Consider the following 21,759-nt stretch of genomic DNA (forward strand, 5'->3'; position numbering starts at 1 on the left):
ACTTGCACAGGATTCTTAGCCTCTGACCTGCTATTGTAGCCACAGTATTTACATGATTGGCCCAGGTCAGTTTCTGGTCAATGGTAACCCCCCCAGGATGTTGATGGTGGGGGAATCAGTGATTGTAATGCTATTGAATTTCAAGGGAGATGGTTAGACTCTCTTGTTGGAGATGATCATTGGCACTTGTGTGGTGTGAATATTGGTTGCCACTTATAAGCCCACTTATGTTGTCCAGGACTTGCTGCATATGGCATCAAGTAGCCCAGCAAAATGAAGTCAATGGGAACCATAGGGGAAACTCTCTGCTGGCTGGAATCATACCTAACACTGCTTCTGTATCTGAGGAGTTGTGAGTGTTGCTGAACATTATGCAATCATCAGCAAACATCCCCACTTCTGACCTTATGATGGAGGGAAGATTATTGATGAAGCAACTGAAGATGTTTGGGCCTTGGACACTAGTCTGAGGAACTTCTGCAGCGAAGTCCTGGGGCTGGGATGCTTGGCCTTCAACAACCACAATCATTTTCCTTTGTGTTAGGTATGATTCCAGCTAGCAGAGCGTTTCCCCCATGATTCCCATTGACTTCATTTGCTGGGTTACTTGATGCCACACTTGGTCAAATGCTGCCTTGATACTAAGTCAGTCACTCACCTCACTTCTGGAGTTCAGCTCTTTTGCCCATGTTTGGACCAAGGCTGTAATGAGGTCAGGAGCTGAGTGGCCTGATGGAGCCCAAACTGAACATCAGTGAGCAGGTTATTGATGCGCACGTGCTACCTGATAGCACAGTCAATGACACCTTCCATCATTTTGATGATGATCAAGAGTAGACTGATGGGGCAGTATGGAATTTCCTCTGCCATTTCCGCCAACTCCAGCATGATGCCACCACCAAACACATCTTCCCTTCACCCCCCCTGGTGGCATTCCGTAGGGATCGTTCCCTCCGGGACACCCTGGTCCACTCCTCCATCACTCCCTACTCCTCAACCCCCACCTATGGCACCTCCCCATGCAACCGCAGAAGGTGCAACACCTGCCCCTTTACTTCCCCTCTCCTCACCGTCCAAGGGCCCAAACACTCCTTTCAAGTGAAGCAGCATTTCACTTGTATTTCCCCCAACTTAGTCTACTGCATTTGTTGTTCCCAATGCGGTCTCCTCTACATTGGAGAGACCAAACGCAAACTAGGCGACCGCTTTGCAGAACACCTGCGGTCTGTCCGCAAGAAAGTCCCAGACCTCCCTGTCGCTTGCCATTTTAACACTCCACCCTGCTCTCTTGCCCACATGTCTGTCCTTGGCTTGCTGCATTGTTCTAGTGAAGCCCAACGCAAACTGGAGGAACAGCACCTCATCTTCCGACTAGGCACGTTACAGCCTTCCGGACTGAATATTGAATTCAACAACTTTAGATCTTGAACTCCCTCCTCCATCCCCACCCCCTTTCCGTTTCTTCCCCCTTCCTTTAGTTGTTTCCAATAATTTATATAGATTTTTCTTTTCCCCTTTTCCCACCTATTTCCATTATTTTTAAATCTATACCTTTTATGGCCTGTTAGTCTTTCCACCTCACCCCCACTAGAGCTGTACCTTGTGTGTCCTGCCAACCATTCTTAATTAGCACATTCATTTAGATAATATCACCAACTTCAACACCTCTTTGTTCCTTTGTCTGTGACATCTTTTGATTATCTGCTCCTATCACTGCTTGCTTGTCCCTACAACCACACACCCCCCACACTTCTCTCCCACCCCCCCCCCCCCCCCCCCACCCCCCCCACCTTAAACCAGCTTATATTTCACCCCTCTCCTAATATTACTCAGTTCTGTTGAAGGGTCGTGAGGACTCGAAACGTCAACTTTTTTCTTCTCCGCCGATGCTGCCAGACCTGCTGAGTTTTTCCAGGTAATTCTGTTTTTGTTTCTGATGGGGCAGTAGTTGGCCAGATTGGATTTGGTCTGCTTTTTGTAGACAGGACATACCTGAGCAATTTTCCACATTGCAGGGTAGATCCCAGTGTTGTAGCTGTTTTTCTAATACCAAACCTCATCTACTACTCACCATCCATTTTTCTCCCCTCAAATACTTGATTCTGCTTAATATATCGCCACCATCTTGTACTACATACATTTGAGAATTGTCATACTTTTTTCTTATATTCACACTTTTCCTATTGCACACTACTTTTATAAAACAAGCTACCCTGCTACTCACTATGTACAATGCTACAGAAGGTCTGCTAGTACATGTATTAAAAATTGAGATTGCTGAAAAACACTCCAGATTCTGCTTTTTGTGTCAAGCATCAACAGATCACATAAGTACAAGAAATGTAATTATGTCAGGCTGTTTTTTTTTTCTGTCTGGAGCCAGAAAGTAACAAGCACATTCCAAAGTTGCAAACCCACCTCACCAAAGAGTAATTAAACTCAGGAGTCCAAAAATTCCACTGGGCCAGTGCATCCTGAAGTAGGTCCCCTGGGATCTGACCTGCAATCTCCTTTCTCTTCCATTTATATAAATGAATATAGGCAGATGCAGAATAATTGCACTTTCTGATAATAACAAATTAATGGGTATCGTAAATCATGAGAAAGATTGCAAGACATGAACAGGTTGGCTGAGTGGTCAAATAAGTAATCAATGCACTTCAACGCAAATAATACGAAGTGTTACATTTTAGGGAAAAAAGTGCAAGGAAGAGTGTCATAAATGATGAATCCCATATGCGAGTGAAAGAAAAGAAAAATCTAAAGTTTCAAATAAACTAGCTAATAATAAAAAATAGGATGTAGCCAGTAAACACTTTTGAAATGGAATTATTGGCACATTTAATATAAAGGAAAGTAAAGCTTAATCTGTAAAAGATATTGGCAAGTTCACAATTGCAGTATTGCTCCCAAATTTTAGAACATTATTTCAGCCCCTACTGGTGTTTCTTATCTAATTCTGGGCACCACAGATTAGAAATGAGTGAAATCTTTGGAAAGCACTCAGAAGAGATTTACTAGAATGGTTCCAGGGACGGGGAATTTCATTGAGGTGGATTGACTGGAAAAAATGGGTTTTCTCCTTGGAGCAGAGAAGGCTAAGAGGACATTTGACAGAAGTGTTTAAAGCCATGAACAGTTTAGAAAGGGTAAATAAATAGAAACTGTTTCCAATGGCTAAAGGGTTGATAATGAGAGGCTGCAGGAACAGAAGTGATATGAGGGTAAACTCACGCAACGAACGATTAGTGTTTGGAATGCACTGCCTAAAAGGATGGGGGATACAAATCCAATAGCAGAATTTAAAATGGAATTGGATAAATACTTGAAGGAGATTAAGTTACAAGGATATAATAAAAAGAGGGGGAGTGGCACTAACTGGATTGCTTTTAGAAAGAGCTGATATAGACTCAGTGGGCCAAATGGCCACTTTCTGTCATGTACTATTCTATGGTTCTTCCAATAACCTCTGTATCTTTGATGGAAGATCATTGGACATGCTAAATGTCATTTTTCACCATTTATCCTCTTTCTGTAGGGGTTCCACTGAATGGGGAGATGCTTTGGCAATTCCAAGTGATTGTGTGCAAATTGTGTACCCCCTTATAGTAAGAATATTAATGTCAATGAAGGGGTACAGTGAAGGCTCACTGAAATTACTCCAAGGATTAGAGTTTTATTTAATAAAAAAAGGTTTGACATTTTCCATTCTCTGGGCAGGAGAAGTTGAAGAGAAATCCAGTATAATTTTGCAAAACTGTAAAAGGCTTTGAGAGGCTAACTAGTGTAATTGGTGGATTGGTAACAATGGGAACACAAGCTGAGGACAATTATTTGAAGATTAATGGAGGAAGTTAGAAAAAATGTTTTTCACACAAGATTATGACAACGTGGAATATATAGGGGGAAATAATGGTGGAGCAGACAACTCTGCTCTAGCACTAGCTTAGGTGCAATGAGACAAAATGGTCTCCTTCTGTGTTGCTATTTCTAACATTCTACGAAAAAAAACTCAAAGCGTTGATTCTCTGCAGAGCACCCAGACCAGACCTGATCTAGAATTTGTAGGAGGTACAAACTACTCCTCTTGTAATTCAAATGAAGTACTAATCGAACATGTTGAGCAATAAATTTGCATTTTGTTGTGTTATTTAAGTTGTTTGATTTGAGTTATTTGGCAATTAAAAATATTTTGGCTTGTAAATCTATTTGAATTATCAGAAGCAGGCAGGGGTTCGAATTGAAGTTAGAGAATGGCTTGTGCAGCCCTGTTATTTAAAGATGAGAATCATAAACCACCTGGATGCTGCTGTGATGATGTGCTCAAGATTCACCTATGAATAATGAACACTTGGGAAGGGTGGTGGAGAACAACCAGTGTTGAAGGAATCATAACCCAGCAAGGTTCATTGCCTCCAGGCGAAAAATTTGATGAGGGGGAAATAAATTCAAACATTTAAAAAAACATTGAGTTAACAACACTCATACCTTTTCAAAACAAAAATAAAAATAAAAATACCTGGAAAAACTCAGCAGCTCTGGCAGCATCTGCGGAGAGGAACATAGTTAACGTTTCGAGTCCGTATGACTCTTCAACAGAACTAAGTAAAAATAGAAGAGAGGTGACGTATAAGCTGGTTTAAGGTGGGGTGGGACAAGTAGAGCTGGATAGAGGGCCAGTGATAGGTGGAGATAACCAAAAGATGTCATAGACAAAAGGACAAAGAGGTGTTGAAGGTGGTGATATTAGCTAAGGAATGTGCTAATTAAGGGTAGAAAGCAGGACAAGCAAGGTACAGATAGCCCTGGTGGGGGTGGGGTGGGGTGAAGGAATCAAAATAGGCTAAAAAGTAGAGATAAAACAATGGATGGAAATAATTTAAAAATAATGGAAATAGGTGGGAAAAGAAAAATCTATATAAATTATTGGAAAAAAAAACTTCCGACTAGGCACATTACAGCCTTCCGGACTGAATATTGAGTTCAACAATTTTAGATCATGAACTCTCTCCTCCATCCCCACTCCATTTCCGATCCCCCCCCCTTTTTTTCCAATAATTTATATAGATTTTTCTTTTCCCACCTATTTCCATTATTTTTAAATGTATTTCCAACCATTGTTTTATCTCTACCTTTTAGCCTATTTCCATTCCTTCACCCCACCCCCACTAGGGCTATCTGTACCTTGCTTGTCCTGCTTTCTACCCTTAATTAGCACATTCCTTAGATAATATCAACTCCTTCAACACCTCTTTGTCCTTTTGTCTATGACATCTTTTGGCTATCTCCACCTATCACTGGCCCTCTATCCAGCTCTACTTGTCCCACCCCCCCTTAAACCAGCTTATATTTCACCTCTCTTCTATTTTTACTTAGTTCTGTTGAAGAGTCATACGGACTCGAAACGTTAACTGTGTTCCTCTCTGCAGATGCTGCCAGACCTGCTGAGTTTTTCCAGGTATTTTTATTTTTATTTTTGTTCTGGATTTCCAGCATCCGCAGTTTTTTGCTTTTTACTCATACCTTTTCAGTTGTTAATGCTAGAAAGGTTTAACATATTCATACTCACTAAAAATTACAGGATGCTGTGTATGAAAGCCTTATATAACAGCACGTATCTATTTATTTTGCATGACCTGGAATGTCTAATTTAATCAGTTCTTAGAAACTGCATGTCAACAAATAGTAATGGAACTAGAATCTCCTTAGCACTTGAGCCAGATTAAAGATTCAATTTTATTGTGTTTCTACAAAATAAAGTTCAATGTAGAGTTCTAAAATTCTATCAAATAGTAATGCAAGTGTAAGCTGATTTAAAAAAAAGCATGAGATGCTACTTAAAAATTTTAATGAGGTCTATTTCTCAGCACCAAAGAATCTTACATTAAGGTAAAATTGTAATTGCTTACATTGAAACTTAGATTTTAATTTTGTGAGTATTGAAACTCATTTCACGGCATTATATGTTGTGTGGAATCGCTGAGAATTCAAAGTTCGAATGAGGTAATGGCAAATCTAGTGATATTTTACATTCACTAATGGAAATTGTACATATATGTCGGCTAATGTTCTCTGGTATAACTGAACTTCGGAACATTTACTTTTCTAAATTCCAAAACCCAAGGTTTTTCATTGCCAAATCTATGGTACAATCATTAATATTTATTTTCCTGACCTCCCAGGAGGTCGAGCCAAATAAGGGGTTTTTTGATATCCTGGGCACCACATCAACTGGAACGCGGGAAAAATTTCAGCAGCAGAGTTTGTGCAGGCTTTTGTCACTGAACTCTTCCTGCCTTCAGTCTCATGAAAATAGCAATGATCTGGATTTACTCTTTTTCTTTCTCCACGCTTCCATTTTCCTCTGCAGGTAAATAACTTGTGGAGTAAAAGCGCTTCTAACTAACTGGGCATTTTGTCAGAATCTATTTTCTGTTTTCTCTCTCTAAGTGCAAGATGTACATACATAGGAACAATTAAATTAGGAGCAGGAATAGGCCTTTTGGTCCTTTGAGCCTGCTCCATAATTCACTAAGATCATAGCTGATCTGATTGTGATCTTAGCTCTACTTTCCTGTGTACCCCTATAACCTTTGACTTCCTTGTGAATCAAGGATCGATCTAACTCAGCCTTAAAAATATTCAATGACCCTTCCTCCACTGCACTCCGGGGAAGAGAATTTCACAGACTAATAACCCTTTAAGAGATACCATTTCTTCCCATCTCTGTCTTAAATGGGAGTGCCTTATCAGTGCCCTCTAGTTCTAGTCTCTCCCCTAAGGGCAAACACCCTTTCAGCATCCACCCTGTCAAGCTCCCTCAGGATCTTACATGTTTCAATAATATCACCTCTCATTCTTCTAAACTCCAATGGATACAGGCCCAACTTGTCCAACCTTTCGAATATTACATTTATATTACATCGAGGTCACCAGGGAAACTGGCCATTCAGCCCAAATGGTCTAGTATGCTGTTTGGTAATAGGTTAACCTGAGAATGTCTACAATCAGTTTAAATACATGGGTCAGGATTTTACATTGGTTGGGTGGGCTCGGTGGGAGCGGACAGGGGCGGTCGCAGAGCCAACCGCCGCTCATGATCGGCTGCGCATCGCAATTTCATGCGGGCAGACCAATTAAGGCCCGCCCAGTTTGGATCGTGAGCTGTAGTGCTGAGCACTACCTGTGCGCAAGGGGAGGAGGGAGAGTTGGGTCCAGCGTTCTTTTGTGCACGCGTGCAAAAGAGCACTTCAGTCTCCCTGAGAGCTGCCTCAGGGAGATTGAAGCGCTTTTTAAAATGATAAAAATATTAAAAATTTAATGAAACATGTCCCCTCATGTGGCTGTGTCACATGAGATGGGACATGTTTTTATTTTTCAAAGGAAGTTTTTACTTAATTTGTAATAGCTTTAGGAAACCTTATCCTGCTCATGGATGAGGCTTCCTAAAAAACGTAATGGCCGCTTGGCCTTTTCGCCTGTCCGCCAACCACGGTGCTAAATGGGATAGATTTTGAACAGACCTGGCAACTCAAAACTGGCCATTCATGATGCGCTGTGGGTCATCAGCAGTAGCAGAATTGTACTTGAACACAATCTTTAACCTCATGGCCCGACATTTCCCCCACTCTACCATCAAGCCAGGGGATCAACCCTGGTTCAATGAAGAGTGCAGGAGGGCATGCCAGGAGCAGCACCTGGCATGCCTAAAAATGAGGTGTCAACCTGGTGAAGCCATAACACAGGACTACTTGCATGCCAAATAACATAAGCAGCAAGTGATAGACAGGGCTAAGTGATCCCAGAACCAACGGGTCAAATCTAAGCTCTGCAGTCCTGCCACATCCAGTCATGAACGGTGGTGGACAATTAAACCACTCACTGGAGGAGGAGGCTCCACAAATATCCCCATCCTCAATGATGGGGGAGCCCAGCACATCAGCGCAAAAGATAAAGCTGAAGCATTTGCTATAATCTTCAGCCAGAAGTGCCGAGTGGATGATCCATCTCAGCCTCCTCCGGAGGTCCCCAGGATCACAGATGCCAGTCTTCAGCCAATTCAATTTACTCCATGTAATATCAAGAAATGGTTGAAGGCACTGGATACTGCAAAGGCTACGGGCTTTGACAATAATCTGGCAATAATACTAAAGACTTATGCTTTGGAGCTTGCCACGCCCCAAGCCAAGCTGTTCCAGTACAGCTGCAACACTGGCATCTACCCGGCTATGTGGAAAATTACCCAGGTATGTCCTGTACACAAAAAGCAGGACAAATCCAACCCGGCCAATTACCTCCCCATCAGTCTACTCTCTATCATCAGTAAAGTAATGGAAGGGGTCATCAACAGTGCTATCAAGCAGCACTTGCTTAGCAATAACCTGTTCACTGATGCCCAGTTTGGGTTCCACCAGGACCACTCGGCTCCTGACCTCACTACAGCCTTGGTTCAAACATGGTCAAAAGAGCTGAACTCCCGAGGTGAGGTGAGAGTGACTGCCCTTGACATCATGGCTACATTTGACTGAGTGTGGCATCAAGGGGCCCTAGCAACACTGGAGTCAATGGGAATCATGGGAAAACATCTCCACTGGTTGGAGTCATACCTAGCACAAAGGAAGATGGTTGTTGGAGGTCAGTCATCTAAGCTCCAGAAGATCACTGCAGGAGTTCCTCAGGTAGTGTTCTAGGCCCAACCATCTTCAGCTGCTTCATCAACGACCTTCCTTCCATCATAAGGTCAGAAGTGGAGATGTTCACTGATGATTGCACAATGTCCAGCAACATTCGTGACTCCTCAGATACTGAAGCAGTCCATGTCCAAATGCAGCAAGACCTGTACAATATCCAGGCTTGGGCTGACAAATGGCAAGTAACATTCGTGTCAAGCAATGACCATCTCCAACAAGAGAGAATCTAACCATCACCCCTTGACAATCAATGGCATTACCATCACTGAATCCACACTGTCAACATCTTGAGGATTACTATTGACCAGAAACTGAACTGGACTAGCCATATGAATACTGTAGCTACAACAGCAGGTCAGAGGCTAGGAAACCTGTGGTGAGTAACTCACCTCTTGACTCCCCAAAGCTTGTCTATCACCTACAAGGCACAAGTCATGAATGTGATGGAATGCTCTCCACTTACCTGGATGGGTGCAGCTCCAATAACACCCAAGAAGCTTGACACCGTCCAGGACAAAGCAGCCGACTTGATTAGCACCTCATCCACAAACATTCACTCCCTCCACCACCGACACACAGTAGCAGCAGTGTGCACCATCTACAAGATGCACTGTAGGAATTTACCAAGGCTCCTTAGGCAGCACCTTCCAAACCCACGACCACTACCATCTAGTAGGACAAGGGCAACAGGTAGATGGGAACACGACCACCTGGAAGTTCCCCTCCAAGTCACTCATCACCCTGACTTGGAAATATATCGCCGTTCCTTTACTGTCGTTGGGTAAAAATCCTGGAACTCCCTCCCTAACAGCACTGTGGGTGTACCTACACCACATGGACTGCAGCGGTTCAAGAAGGCAGCTCACCACCACCTTCTCAAGGGCAACTAGGGGTGGGCAATAAATGCTGGCCCAGCCAGCGAAGCCCACATCCTGTGAATGAATTAAATAAAAATGGCATGGGAAGTGTGGGAGTGATGGGATGTGAGGGATCAGGGCTACAGGGCCTAAAATGTAACCAGCCCACCTTGGCACTTAGATATCCTTGTGGCTGCCTCTGATCTGCTTCCGGGGATAATGGGCCTGACTCTATCCCGCCCCTGCCACCACGGAGTGAAGATAATAGATAAAAAGGTGATTTATACTGAGCTGGTCTGCCGAATCTGGAAATTTCCTGACTTATGCTACCTGCCTCGATTGCTAAATCTGACCCAATGTTTCAGCCTGATGACCTTACATCAGAACAGTTCTGATGCTGCCAGACCTGCAGAGTATTTCCAACATTTTCTGTTTTTATACTGTATATTTCTGAATGGCTCCTCACATACAGAGAAATAGCTCTTTATAGAGTAGTTAGCAGTGAGTCGACATTCTGTACAGGGCTTTGGTGAGACCATATCTGGAGTACTGTGTACAGTTTTGGTTTCCTTATTTGAAAAAGGAGATAATTGCATTGGAAGCAGTTCTGAGAAGGTTAATTCGACTCATTCAGGGGTTGAAGGATTTATCTTACGAAGAAAGGTTGAATAAGTTGGACCTATGCCCATTAGAATTTAGAAGAATGAGAGGTGATCTTGTTGAGACATGTGTGATCATGGGGGGCTTCGTGGGGTGGGTGCTGGGAAGATGTTTCCCCTTGTGGGAGAGACTAGAACTAGGGGACATAGTTTTAGAACAAGAGGTCTCCCTTTTAAGAGGGAGATGAGAATTTATTTCTCTGAGGTCATTCATTTTTGGAATTCTTTTCCCCAGAAAGCAGTGGAGGCTGGGTTAGATAGATTCTTGATAGATAAAGGAATCAAGGGTTATGGCAGGCAGACAGGAAAGTGTCACAATCATATCAGCCTTGATCTTAGTGAATGACGGAGCAGGATTACTCTGCTGCTAAGTCCTATGTTCCTATGTTCCCATTAAGCAGATGGAAGGAGGAAGAACAAGAAGATGGGCTAAGTGTAAAGTAAGGCATGTTTAAAGTGAAGGGCCTTTGGCAGGTTTCTGAAGGCAGGAAGTAACAATAAAGAATGCTGAGGGAGGGACTTCAAGAAGGCAGTGATATTATGGCTGAACAAATGTCTGCTGATGGTGGAGATCAGAGAGCGAAGAATAAGAAGTAAGCTAGTGTTAGAGGAGTGGAGCGTAATGCTAGTAGTATCCAATTGGAAACTATGGACAACAGGAGGAAGCGAGAATATAGAGGGATTTGAAGATGTTATTAATTATCTTAAATTCTTTGCTGCAGCGGAACCTTGTGAAACCTGGTAAGGACCGGTGTGTTGGGGATGTAGGCCTTACTGTGAGGAGAACACAGTTCTAGGTAATTTTGAGTTTGCAGTGGGTGGAAAGATTGGCAAGGAGAGTGTTGGAGAAATTCAGCCTCGATAATAAAGATATAGATTACAGTTTCAGCAGCAGAGGAGGTGGAGGTGGGCAATGTTGTGGGTGTGAAAGAAAGGAGTCTTTGTGATTGATCAGGTGTGGGAAAAGGGAGGGAGTTGAGCTTGGGATAGGGCAGGATGCCAAGTTTCTGCACCCCTGGATTTAGTTTGAAGTGTCAGTTTGATTGATAGAATGGAGGCCGGAGGCACACAGCGTTTGCCTGTACTTAAGGGATGGCTTCAGGTTATATTTTGCCTTGGGAATACTTTATCTGATAAACTATCAGTTTACACGATATTTATCTTGGATTCAGCAAGTCACCAGATTACCAATATGCCTTCTGTGTGTCAGGGTGCTGTGAAATAATTTATATTGAATGGATAGGTTGTAAGGTAGATTTTCCAAGCCTGTACCGGTGGTGATGTACCTGGACCTCCATGAGTGTACTGCTAGCAGAGTGAATACTCTACTCCAGGCAAGGACTGAGAAACTCTACTTCCATAACTACATCTCAAACTACAGATTCCATTTACGTAAACTTTAGTTGCTATTCATAAGTGGCACAGAAATCTTTCATCGCAAAAATAATTATTTGAATCAATTTCTTCTCTTTAGTATTACTAGCCAGAGTTAAACAGGCCTCTGAGGGTCAAACATAAAAAATAGCACAAACAAAGTGGTGTGTCAATTGTGAGTTATAGCCTTGATCCAATACTATTTTTAAATTTTATTGATGTACATCTGATCTTATAGTATAGCTTCACTTTCGACCATCAAAGATATTTTTTTTAAGATGGTAAAATGAAAGCAAAATACTACAGATGCTGGAAATCTGAAATAAAAACAGAAAATGCTGGCCTCTCCGAAGAAGAGTGATACGGACTCGAAGCGTTAACTCCCTTTCTCTCTCCACAGGTGCTGCCAGACCTTCTGAGTTTTGCCAACATTTTCTGCTTTTATTTTTTTAAGATGCTGTTGTGCATTGTCTGAATTGATGGGATTCTGTGTGATGCATCAAAGTCTACATAATGTCTATGGGAAAAGCTTCAACAGTGGCTAACGGGATAAGTTTAGGATAGTATTAGAATAAAGGAAGGAGCTCATAATGTTGTCAAAAGCATAGTAAGCCTGAAAATTGTGAGGATTTTAAAATTAAGCAAAAGGATGAGCAAGAAATTGATAAAGAATAACAAAATATGAGAGTAACCTAGCTAGAGACATAAAAGATGGTAAAAGGTTCCAAAGGTATGTAAAAAGGAAGAGATTAGCTAGAGTAAATGTGGGTCCCTTAGAGGCAGAGTCAGGGGGGAGAAATTATAATATTTAATAAGGTGACTCCAAATGAATACCTTGTATCTGTCTTCAAGGTAAAAGACTCAACGAAACATTCAGAGAATGGTAAGAATTCAAGGGTCTAAAGAAAATTTTAAAAACTTGCATTTATATAGTGCCTTTCATGATCACCGGACATCTCAAAGGGCTGGATTTTCCTGAGTGTCGTATTCCCTGCTCCCCCACCCCGGCTAAAAAGGTGGTAGGGTACCCGCCCACTAAAAAGCCGGCTGCCCTGCAGCCATTTTGCACTGGAAGTAACGTTAATTGTCTAAGATCGAGACTCCCCATTGCCCTCACATCCGGGGAAGAAGTATTTTGGCCGGCATCGCTATAGACCCAGCAGCGCCAGGTTCGAGCGGTGGCCACTGCTGGGACCACAGGCAGTCCCCGAACAAAAGGAGGTTATGGATCCAGACTTCATGGTAAATCTGGGTTATCAGGGGCCTAGCTGGCAGACACCAGTGAGAGGGTGTGTTTGAGAGGCCAGGAAAGGAGGGTTAAAGGGGGACATGACCTTCTGGGGAGGGGGGGGGGGGGGAGGCTCCGATGGACACAGGGAATCCCAAAAGTGGCTCCCCACCCGCCCTTGCCCAACCTACGCCTGCGCAGTGAAAGCTGCCAGGCTCCCACCTGGTATGGGCCTCCCACTGCCCATGGGTAAAATAGCAGCGGAGATGGAATGAAGCATTTAAGTGGTCATTAATTGACCACTTAAGGGCCTCAATAGGCCCAAGGGTAGGTGGGCTGCCCAACGCTTCTCCCACCCACCATAAAATGGGAGACAGGTCAGGACGGGTGGGAAGGCCATGCACTGTATTTTACGAGACCTTCCACCTTCAAATATGCCAGTGGTGGGGGCGGGGGGGGGGGGCTGGAAAATTCATCCCAAAGTGCTTTATAGCCAATGAAACACCTTTGAACTGTTGTAACGTAGGAAGTCTGGCAGCTGATTTGCACAAAGCAAGGTCACAAAAACAGCAATGTTATAATGACCAGATAATCTATATCTTGTGATGTTGATTAAATATTGGCCAGAATAACTCCCCTGCTCTTTTCCAAAATAGTGACGTGTGATACTTTATGTCAATCTGAGAGGGCGGATGTTTAACATCTCACCTGAAGGACAGTACCTCTGACATTGCAGTAAGTGCTGGGCTTGGGTGTTAGCCTTGATTTTTGTGCTCAAGTCCTTGAGTGGGATTTGAACCCACACCCTTACAGCTCCAAGGCTAGACTGCAACCAACTGAGCCATGGCTGACACATTAGAAGTATTTAGGATATTAATATAATTTGTAAAGAAATAGGAAAAAATTAGGAATAAAAACAGAAAATGCTGGCAAAACTCAGCAGATCTGGCAGCACCTGTGGAGAGAGAATCAGGGTTAATGTTTTGAGCCTGTATGGCTCTTCTTCTGAGCTGAAATTAGGGTACGTCAGACTTTAGAGGAGGGAAAATGCTAGAATCAGTATTGAGCTCAGGGAAAGTTGAAGGAAGTTGGAGCTCATTGTAAGAAGATCAGTGGATTAAGGCTGATCCCAGGACATTGAGTGAGTGGAGGAAGGGAGAGGCCAATCTTGGCTGTTCTGTGAGTAGGATTTGTCCAGCGTAAGGGATACAGAATAGGAAGAACTTGCTACTTAAAATCACTGCAGCTTTCTCTTCTCAAACCAGGAGTGAATATTTCTGGTTTAGTTCTAGTCTGATGCTGTTTGATGTCAATTTTAAAGCTGAGCTTGATAGGTTCTTATCAACCAAAGGTATAAAGGAACATGGGACAAAGACAGGTATATGGAGCAGGATTTTTGGGCCACAATGGGGGTGGGGGCAGAGGTGGGCAGGTGTGAAAATCCGCACCACTGATCGAGGTGCCAGTTTGCAAGCTCCGACTCACTTCAGGGCCATTTTCCTGAAGGCGGGATTGGAGTCAGTAGGGAAAGCAGCAAGAAGCCAATTAATGGCAGTTAAAGGCCCATTAATGATTATTGTCAGAGGCTGACTGGAAAATTTTAGTCAGCCTCTTGGCCTCCCCAGGCATCGGGGACTAGGTCAACTGCCTTGAGGCAGGCCCGGGGGCCAGAGTTCCATGCAGACTTTGAGGCTCTCCTCTCCTGAATGCATTTTTAAATTTAACAGTTTAAAAAGTTGGAGAGTGGGTGTCTCAAAATGGAGGCATCCTCTCTCTCTCTGTCTCTCACTGGAACTGCAGGCTGCTGCTCCTTCAGTGTTGGAGTGCTTCCAATGGTCCATCAGCTTTGAGAGCTCCCGCTGTTCTTAATTGGGCGGTGAACCTGTCCTCTGGCCACTAATTAGCCAATTCATGGAAAATCACTGCATGGTGATCGTTTCCTACACAGTACAAGGTTGTGACTCTCATTTGAACCAGACATAGGGGTCCCGACACAAAGCGTAAAATCCTGTCCATGGAGTTAGGTCATAGATCAGCCATGGTCTCGTTGAATGGGGGAACAGGCTTGAGGGGCTGAATGACCTACTTCTGTTCCTATGTCATTATTGTTATTGGACAGTTCAATCAACTGGGCGGTTCAATAAACCGGGCAGTGCATTTGCCAATGATATCATGAAGCGATTTATTACCCTTCCATATGCACTTAGTCAGTGCTCCCTTCTATGACAAGACCCATCTCTATAACTTAACACACGGCTGGAGCTGGATGTTTTCAGTATTTGAGTTAGGTTTATTAATTGTCAGATTTATTTTTGTTAATGGATGCTTTCGAATTTTATTTTGCAGAATTTTGGTTAAATCTGAATGTCATCAAAACACCTTTTGTTCTGATATTTCATGGCACCATCGAAAAGCATAATGATTAATGTTGTAATATTCTGTTTGTTGTGCAGCATTATTTTACTATAAATTTTGGCCATGAAGGATATAAACCATTGGAGCTCCGGATTGAAGAAGAGGCTGACTGTGAAACATGGGTGGATGCTATTCAACAGGCCAGGTACAACCACTTATATTTTTTATATTTGAATCCATAAACTGCCCTTAGGATGACAACAACTGGCAGTTAACATCGTGACTTAAAAAAAATGCCTTGGAACATTTACAGGGCAGAAGATTGGTAATGAACTGATAAAGGAAGAATTTAGGAAGGGAAAGCAAAAGCATGGTTTAAAAGATGGATTTTTTTTAAAGGTTTCTGAAGGCTCAGAGGAAATCATTCTGGGAGAAAATCCAGTGGGCAGGAGGTAGTGACTGAATAATTAGCTTCCAAAGGTTAAGTGAAGGGAGTAAGGAACAAGGTGACATAGAGACATGGTAGTAGGAGGGTACAACATGCATTTGTGACCAGAAAAATCCACTCAGAATGGGAATGGGAGCCTGGAGGGATTTGAAGGCAAGGATCTGTCTCTGGAAGTTAACTTGCAGTGGAACAGGGAACTAATGGAACTTCACAAGGACAGGAAATGATAAGAGTGCAGGAACTTTGTGAGGGACAAAGCACTTCCTGAGGAATTTTGGATTGGTTGGAGTTTGTAAAGAGTGGAGCATGGATGCTAGAAGGGTTTTAAAATGACAAAGCCATGTATTAGGATTTCAGCAAGAATGGGTCAGAACTAGTGTTGTAAACTGGTAATGTTCTCTTCCTGTCTAATGTCTTGATTGCTTGACTCAATCTAAAAAAAAATACTTTTAACAGAACTTGGAAAATCAATGAAATGCGTAAAAGCATTATAGCTTCTTCTGAGTGAATCAGAATGAGTATTGTGTGGAAGGTGACTTTGCTTGTCAAAATAGATACAAGTATTATGTCTCATGAAAATGGATCAAAGTTTAAGTTGTAAAAAATAAAGAGTGCATTTTACAATGCATAACACATTCTCAGGACAACCTGCAATGTTCTATAACCAATTAATTAATTGTGAAGTGCAATCACTGTTGTAGACAAGTGTAAGGTACCACAAATTGCAAATTATTAAATGACCAGCCAATTAGATTTTGTTGGCATTGGTTGAGGGAGGAATGTTGGCCAGAAGAACAGGAGGACTCCACAGTGCCATGGAATGATTTTATTTTTAGTATTTATTTATCTTCTTTAAATGAATTTAATGCATTACTTTAGTTTTCTAGATTACCCAATTTTTTTTACTGTGCCATTCATGTAAAATTATAATGCAGTGCAGTGAATATTGTTCAAACTACTCAAATAAATAAAACTCAATTTAGAGAATGGGAAACCTATCTCCGGCCTTTTATATAGAGTGCTGACAGTTCAGTCACAAAATTCCACTTGTAAAACTCATTCCCCACAACATTTAATCATCCAACTCCATCACAGAAAACACACCTGAGCTGTTTTAACTCTTAGATTTGCATCAGGATGTTGTATGAAGTGTGAATGCTCCTGTTAGAATGAGGTTGCATTCCCTTCTGCAAGATTTTGGAGTGGTGGAACACGATTCAGCATGAATTGCAGACAGGCCTCCCTAGAGGTTTGGCTGGAAGAGGTCAGGTTGAGGAAGAAGGTTCTCATTCCATCTGTGGGAGGAAGATCGCAAAGAGCCAAGTGCACCAGGCATGGAGTGAGATTGCTGAGGTTATCAGCTCCAGGAGCATAAAGGCTCAAACCTGAATGACGTGCAAGCAGAACTTTGACCTCACAACTGTAAGCAGGGTAAGTAGAGTTCTCCATTTATCCATTCTTCTCAACAGCACAGCCCTTTCCCTCCAGCTCCAGCCTGCTCAACAATTCCCTCTCATCCATCACAACATTTTGAGTTTAAAAATGTGACCGTGAGAATTTATGGCTATGCCTGTGTACTCAATGGCTGTGTGACAAACCAGCCAGAAGCTAGATTGGGACCAAATATATCAGGTCCGAAATCACTGAAGTATTGATGGTCTGCAGGGGGTAAAACCTTCACCCAGATCAAACTTGTTTATCAACCAGGCTAAGCAGCTGAAGCAATGGGATCACCTCAGGTTCCAGGCTGAGATTATTGTCTGGATCCCTGAAGATTTGCCTCTAAACCTTCTTTTTCACTGTATGCCCTTACGTAAGTGAGCAACTACACCTTGTATCAGAGTCAGGGCACAGCACATTCCCCAACCATTCCTGCACCCTGCTCAGCCACCCTACTTTGGCTGGATTTGCTGCAAAGACAGATCCCAATAATGCATCTAATGGTATAAGAGCTCACCAACTGTAGACAAATGAAGGGTCCTCCTCCAATCTTGCAAACTTTAGCAAATTCAATGGCAGAGGCCCAGGTGTGTAAATCTTAGCACTTGGCTTTGAGATGTGTCATCCTGCAGGTTTCTTTGGACCAAATATCCTCAGGCGGAAGCAAATTTCTTACCAGTAATAGCTTCTGTAAATCTATTATCTAACCTAATGAAAATTACAGCTCAAATGAGCAAACCAGAAACCATATATACAGCCAACAAAATGTCGCATGGGATCCGAAGCATCCTTGGCAGACACACCATACAGGAAAATCATCAAATGTTATTACTTTTTATTGCACATCAGTAAATCTTGTCATCATGTGGCAATAACATTTTTCTATCTCACAAATCTCAGAAAGATTGATTTTAATAAAATTAAAGAAGTAAAAGTTAACAGCTTATAGTAAAATCGAATAAAACTTTGATTAAAATTTATATGAATACTTAATGCAAAAGACAAGGCTGAAGCATTTGCAACCATCTTCAGTCTCCGTCTAATGTCCTCAGAATCACAGATGCCAGTCTTCAGCCAATTCAATTCACTCCACGGGGATGATTTTTCCTATGGTGGGCGGGCTAGGCCGCCAGCGATCGGCTGCGCGCCGCCATTTTATGCAGGCGGGCCAATCAGCACTACCTGTGCGGGTAGGGGGAGGAGGGTGTGTCAGGGCCAGCGTTCTTTCGCGCATGTTCAGGAAAGAGCGCAACAATCTCCCTGAGGCACTGAGCTGTCTCGGGGAGATTGAATGGTTGTGAAAACTTTTTAATAAAGTGAAAATTTATTTAAACATGTCCCCTCATGTGACAGTGTCATATGAGCTGGGACATGTTTGTGAAGTAAAATTTATTAATTTTGTAGAACCTTCAGGAAACCTCATCCTGCCCGTGGATGAGGTTTCCTGAAAAACGCAAAAGGCTGCTTAAGGTTGGACGGCCAGCATTGTTAACAAGTTAAGTTAATTTTTTAATGGCCTTATTAGGCCGTTGACAGCTTACCGGGCGCGCAGCCGCCTCCAGCGTGTGCCTGCCGAACGAAATATCAAAATGATGCACAATGACGTCGGGACGCACGCCCGATGTCATCGCCTGTCATTTTACGCGTCGGCGTGTCGGGCCTGACCCCACATGCCGACTGGAAGATTTAGCCCCATGTGTTATCAAGAAATGGCTGAGTGCATTGATACAGCAAAGGCTATGGGTCCTGACAATATTCCAGCACGAATACTTGGTATGCGCTCCAGTTTTAGCCACACTGTCAACGAAGCTGCTCCAATACAGCTACACCACTGACATCTCTTCCAACAAAGTATAAAATTGGCCAGGTATGTCCTATTCACAAAAAGCAGGACAAATCCAATCTAGCCAATCATTGCCCCATTAATCTACTCTCAGTCATCAGCAAAGTAATGGAAGGTGCCATTGACAGTACTATCAAGAGACACTTACTCACCAATAACTTGCTCAAGGATGCTCAGTTTGGGTTTCTTACAGCCTTGTTCCAAAGGTGGTCAAAAGGGCTGAATTTCAGAGGTGAGTGACTGCCCTTGACTCAAGGCAACATTTAACTGAGTGTGGCTTTAAGAAGCATTGGTAAAATTGAAGTCAGTGGGAATCAGGGGAAAACTCTCTACTGGCTGGAGTCGTTCCGAGCACAAAGAAACATGTTTGTGGTTGTCTGATGCCAATGCCAGCTCATTGCTACAGCAGTTCCTCAGGAGAGTGTCCTGGCCCAACCAACTTGAACTGCTTCAAAAATCTATCAGAATTTTCTATATCATCGGTTTAATTCACTAAATAATGTCTTGAATCAGTTGTCAAGTTGACCTGTTTGTGTATTTCTGAAATGACATTAAAATTCATTTAAATTCCACAGCAATGTGGTTTAGCTATCTTACTTTGTTGCTGCTCTCGATTTCTTGCTGTATTTAGACCATAAGATGTAGGAGCAGAAGTAGGCCATTTGGCCCATTGAGCCTGCTCTGCCATTCAATGAGATCATGGCTGATCTGATAATCCTCAACTCCAATTTCCTGCCTTCTCCCCATGACCCTTGATTCTCTTACTGATGAAAAATCTGTCTATCCCTACCTTGAATATACTTAACGGCCCAGCTTCTACAGCCCTCTGCGGTAAAGAATTCCACAGATTAACAACCCTCTGAGAGAAGAAATTCCTCCTCATCTCTGTTTAAAATGGGCAACCCCTTACTCTGAGATTATGCCTTCTGGTTCTAGACTCTCCCACAAGGGGAAACAACCTCTCAGCATCTACCCTGTCAAGCCCCCTATGAATCTTATATGTTTCAATAAGGTTATCTCTCATTCTTCTAAACTCCAATGAGTACAGGCCCTACCTACTCAACCTCTCCTCATAAGAAAATCCCTCCATACCTGGAATCAACCTAGTGAACCTTCTCTGGACTGCCTCCAATGCCAGTATATCTTTCCCTAGATAAGGGGACCAAAATTGTTCACAGTATTCAAGTATGGTCTAACTAGTGCCTTGTATAGTTTTAGCAAGACTTCCCTATTTTTATACCCCATTCCCTTTGAAATAAAGGGCAACATTCCATTTGCCTTCCCTATTACCTGCTGAACTTGTATGTTAGCTTTTTGGGATTCATGCACAAAGAGTCCCAAATTCCTCTGTGCTGCAGCCTTCTGCAGTCTTTCTCCATTTAAATAATATTTAGCTTCTCTATTCTCCCTACCAAAATGCATATCCTCACATTTTCCCACATTATATCCTATTGGCCGCTTCTTTGCCCACTCACTTAACCTCTGTAGACTCCTTGTGTCATCCTCACCACTTGCCTTCCCACCTATTTTTGTATCATCATCAAATTTGGCGATAGTACATTCACTTCCCTCATCTAAGTCAATAATATATATTGTAAATAATTATGGCCCCAGCATTGATCCCTGTGGCACTCCACTAGTTACAAGCTGCCATCCTGAAAATGCCCCCCTTATCCCAACTCTCTGTGTTCTATTAGTTAGCCAATCCTCTATCCATGCTAATATACTACCCTCAAAACTATGGGCTCTTATCTTATTAAGTAGCCTTACGTGTGGTACCTAATCGAATGCCTTTTGGAAATCCAAATATATTACATCTACTGGTTCTTCTTTATCTATCCTGCTAGTTACCTCCTCAAAGAATTCTAATAAATTTGTCAGCCATGATTGCCCCTTCATGAAACCATGCTGACTCTGCTTGATTATGTTATGCACTTCTAAATGCTCTGCTATTAAATCCTTTATAGACTCTAACATTTTCCCAATGACAGATGTTAAGCTAACTGCTCTATAGTTACCAGTTTTTTTCTCCCTCCCTTTTTGAATAAGGGTGTTACATTGGCAGTTTTCCAATCCTCTGGGACTTGTCCAGAATCTAAGGAATTTTGGAAGATTACTACCAGTGCATCCACTATCTCTGTAGCTACTTCCTTTACTATCCTAGAATGCAACCCATCAGGTCCAGGGGACGTATCAGCCTTTAGCCCCATTACTTTCCCCAGTACTTTTTCTCTAGTGATAGTTATTGTATTTATTTCCTCCCCCTCTTTTGCCCCTTGATTATTTAGCATTGGAATGCTATTAGTGTCTTCTACCGTGAAGACTGAAGCAAAGTATTTATTCAACTCCTCTGCCAATTCCTGATTCCCCATTATTATTTCCCCATTTTCTGACAACTTGGCTAAGGGGGGACGAGGCCATACACTACCAGTTATATATTTCATAATCTGCGTCTTGATGCCTTGTCGATTCAAAATTGGGTCCATACCAATTCTGAACATGTAATTTGTTGCAATTAGAGTAATTATTAGCCTTGAATCATGTAGGCCGGGATTTTCCGGCCCTGTTGCGGGTGGGACCTGCTGCAGGCGAGGCAGCGCCCCGGCCAGAAGTCGATTGACTTGCGGCAGGACTGGAAGATTGCGGTGGCAGGAGGGTGCAGAAAATCCCACCCATAGTGTCTGCAAGGGCAGGCAAAACATTACTGAATTATGGTGGAGAAGTTCCGTTCACAGGAACTGCTATGAAACTGTTGGAAGAAAATACTTTGGCATTAAAAAAGGCAAATTATAATAGATTTTGGGTGAAAAACTGGGTGCATTATTGCCCGTTTTAAAAATTTTACTCCAAAGTGGCGTCCAGGGC

The 21,759-nt window shown here is 42.6% G+C and overlaps 1 protein-coding gene across 1 annotated transcript in view; it reads left to right on the top strand.

Annotated features, from left to right (window-relative positions):
- The window catches only part of rasgrf2b (Ras protein-specific guanine nucleotide-releasing factor 2b), a 266,898-nt gene that overhangs the window by 14,361 nt on the left and 230,778 nt on the right, over positions 1–21,759 (top strand). Inside the window, exon 2 of the mRNA XM_078564491.1 lies at positions 15,262–15,368. Coding sequence (XP_078420617.1) covers positions 15,262–15,368 — 107 coding nt within the window. The remainder of the gene's footprint in view (positions 1–15,261; positions 15,369–21,759) is intronic.

The sequence above is a fragment of the Cetorhinus maximus genome, chromosome 2 (genome assembly GCF_964194155.1).
Source record: "Cetorhinus maximus chromosome 2, sCetMax3.hap1.1, whole genome shotgun sequence".
In the NCBI taxonomy this organism is placed as follows: domain Eukaryota; kingdom Metazoa; phylum Chordata; class Chondrichthyes; order Lamniformes; family Cetorhinidae; genus Cetorhinus; species Cetorhinus maximus.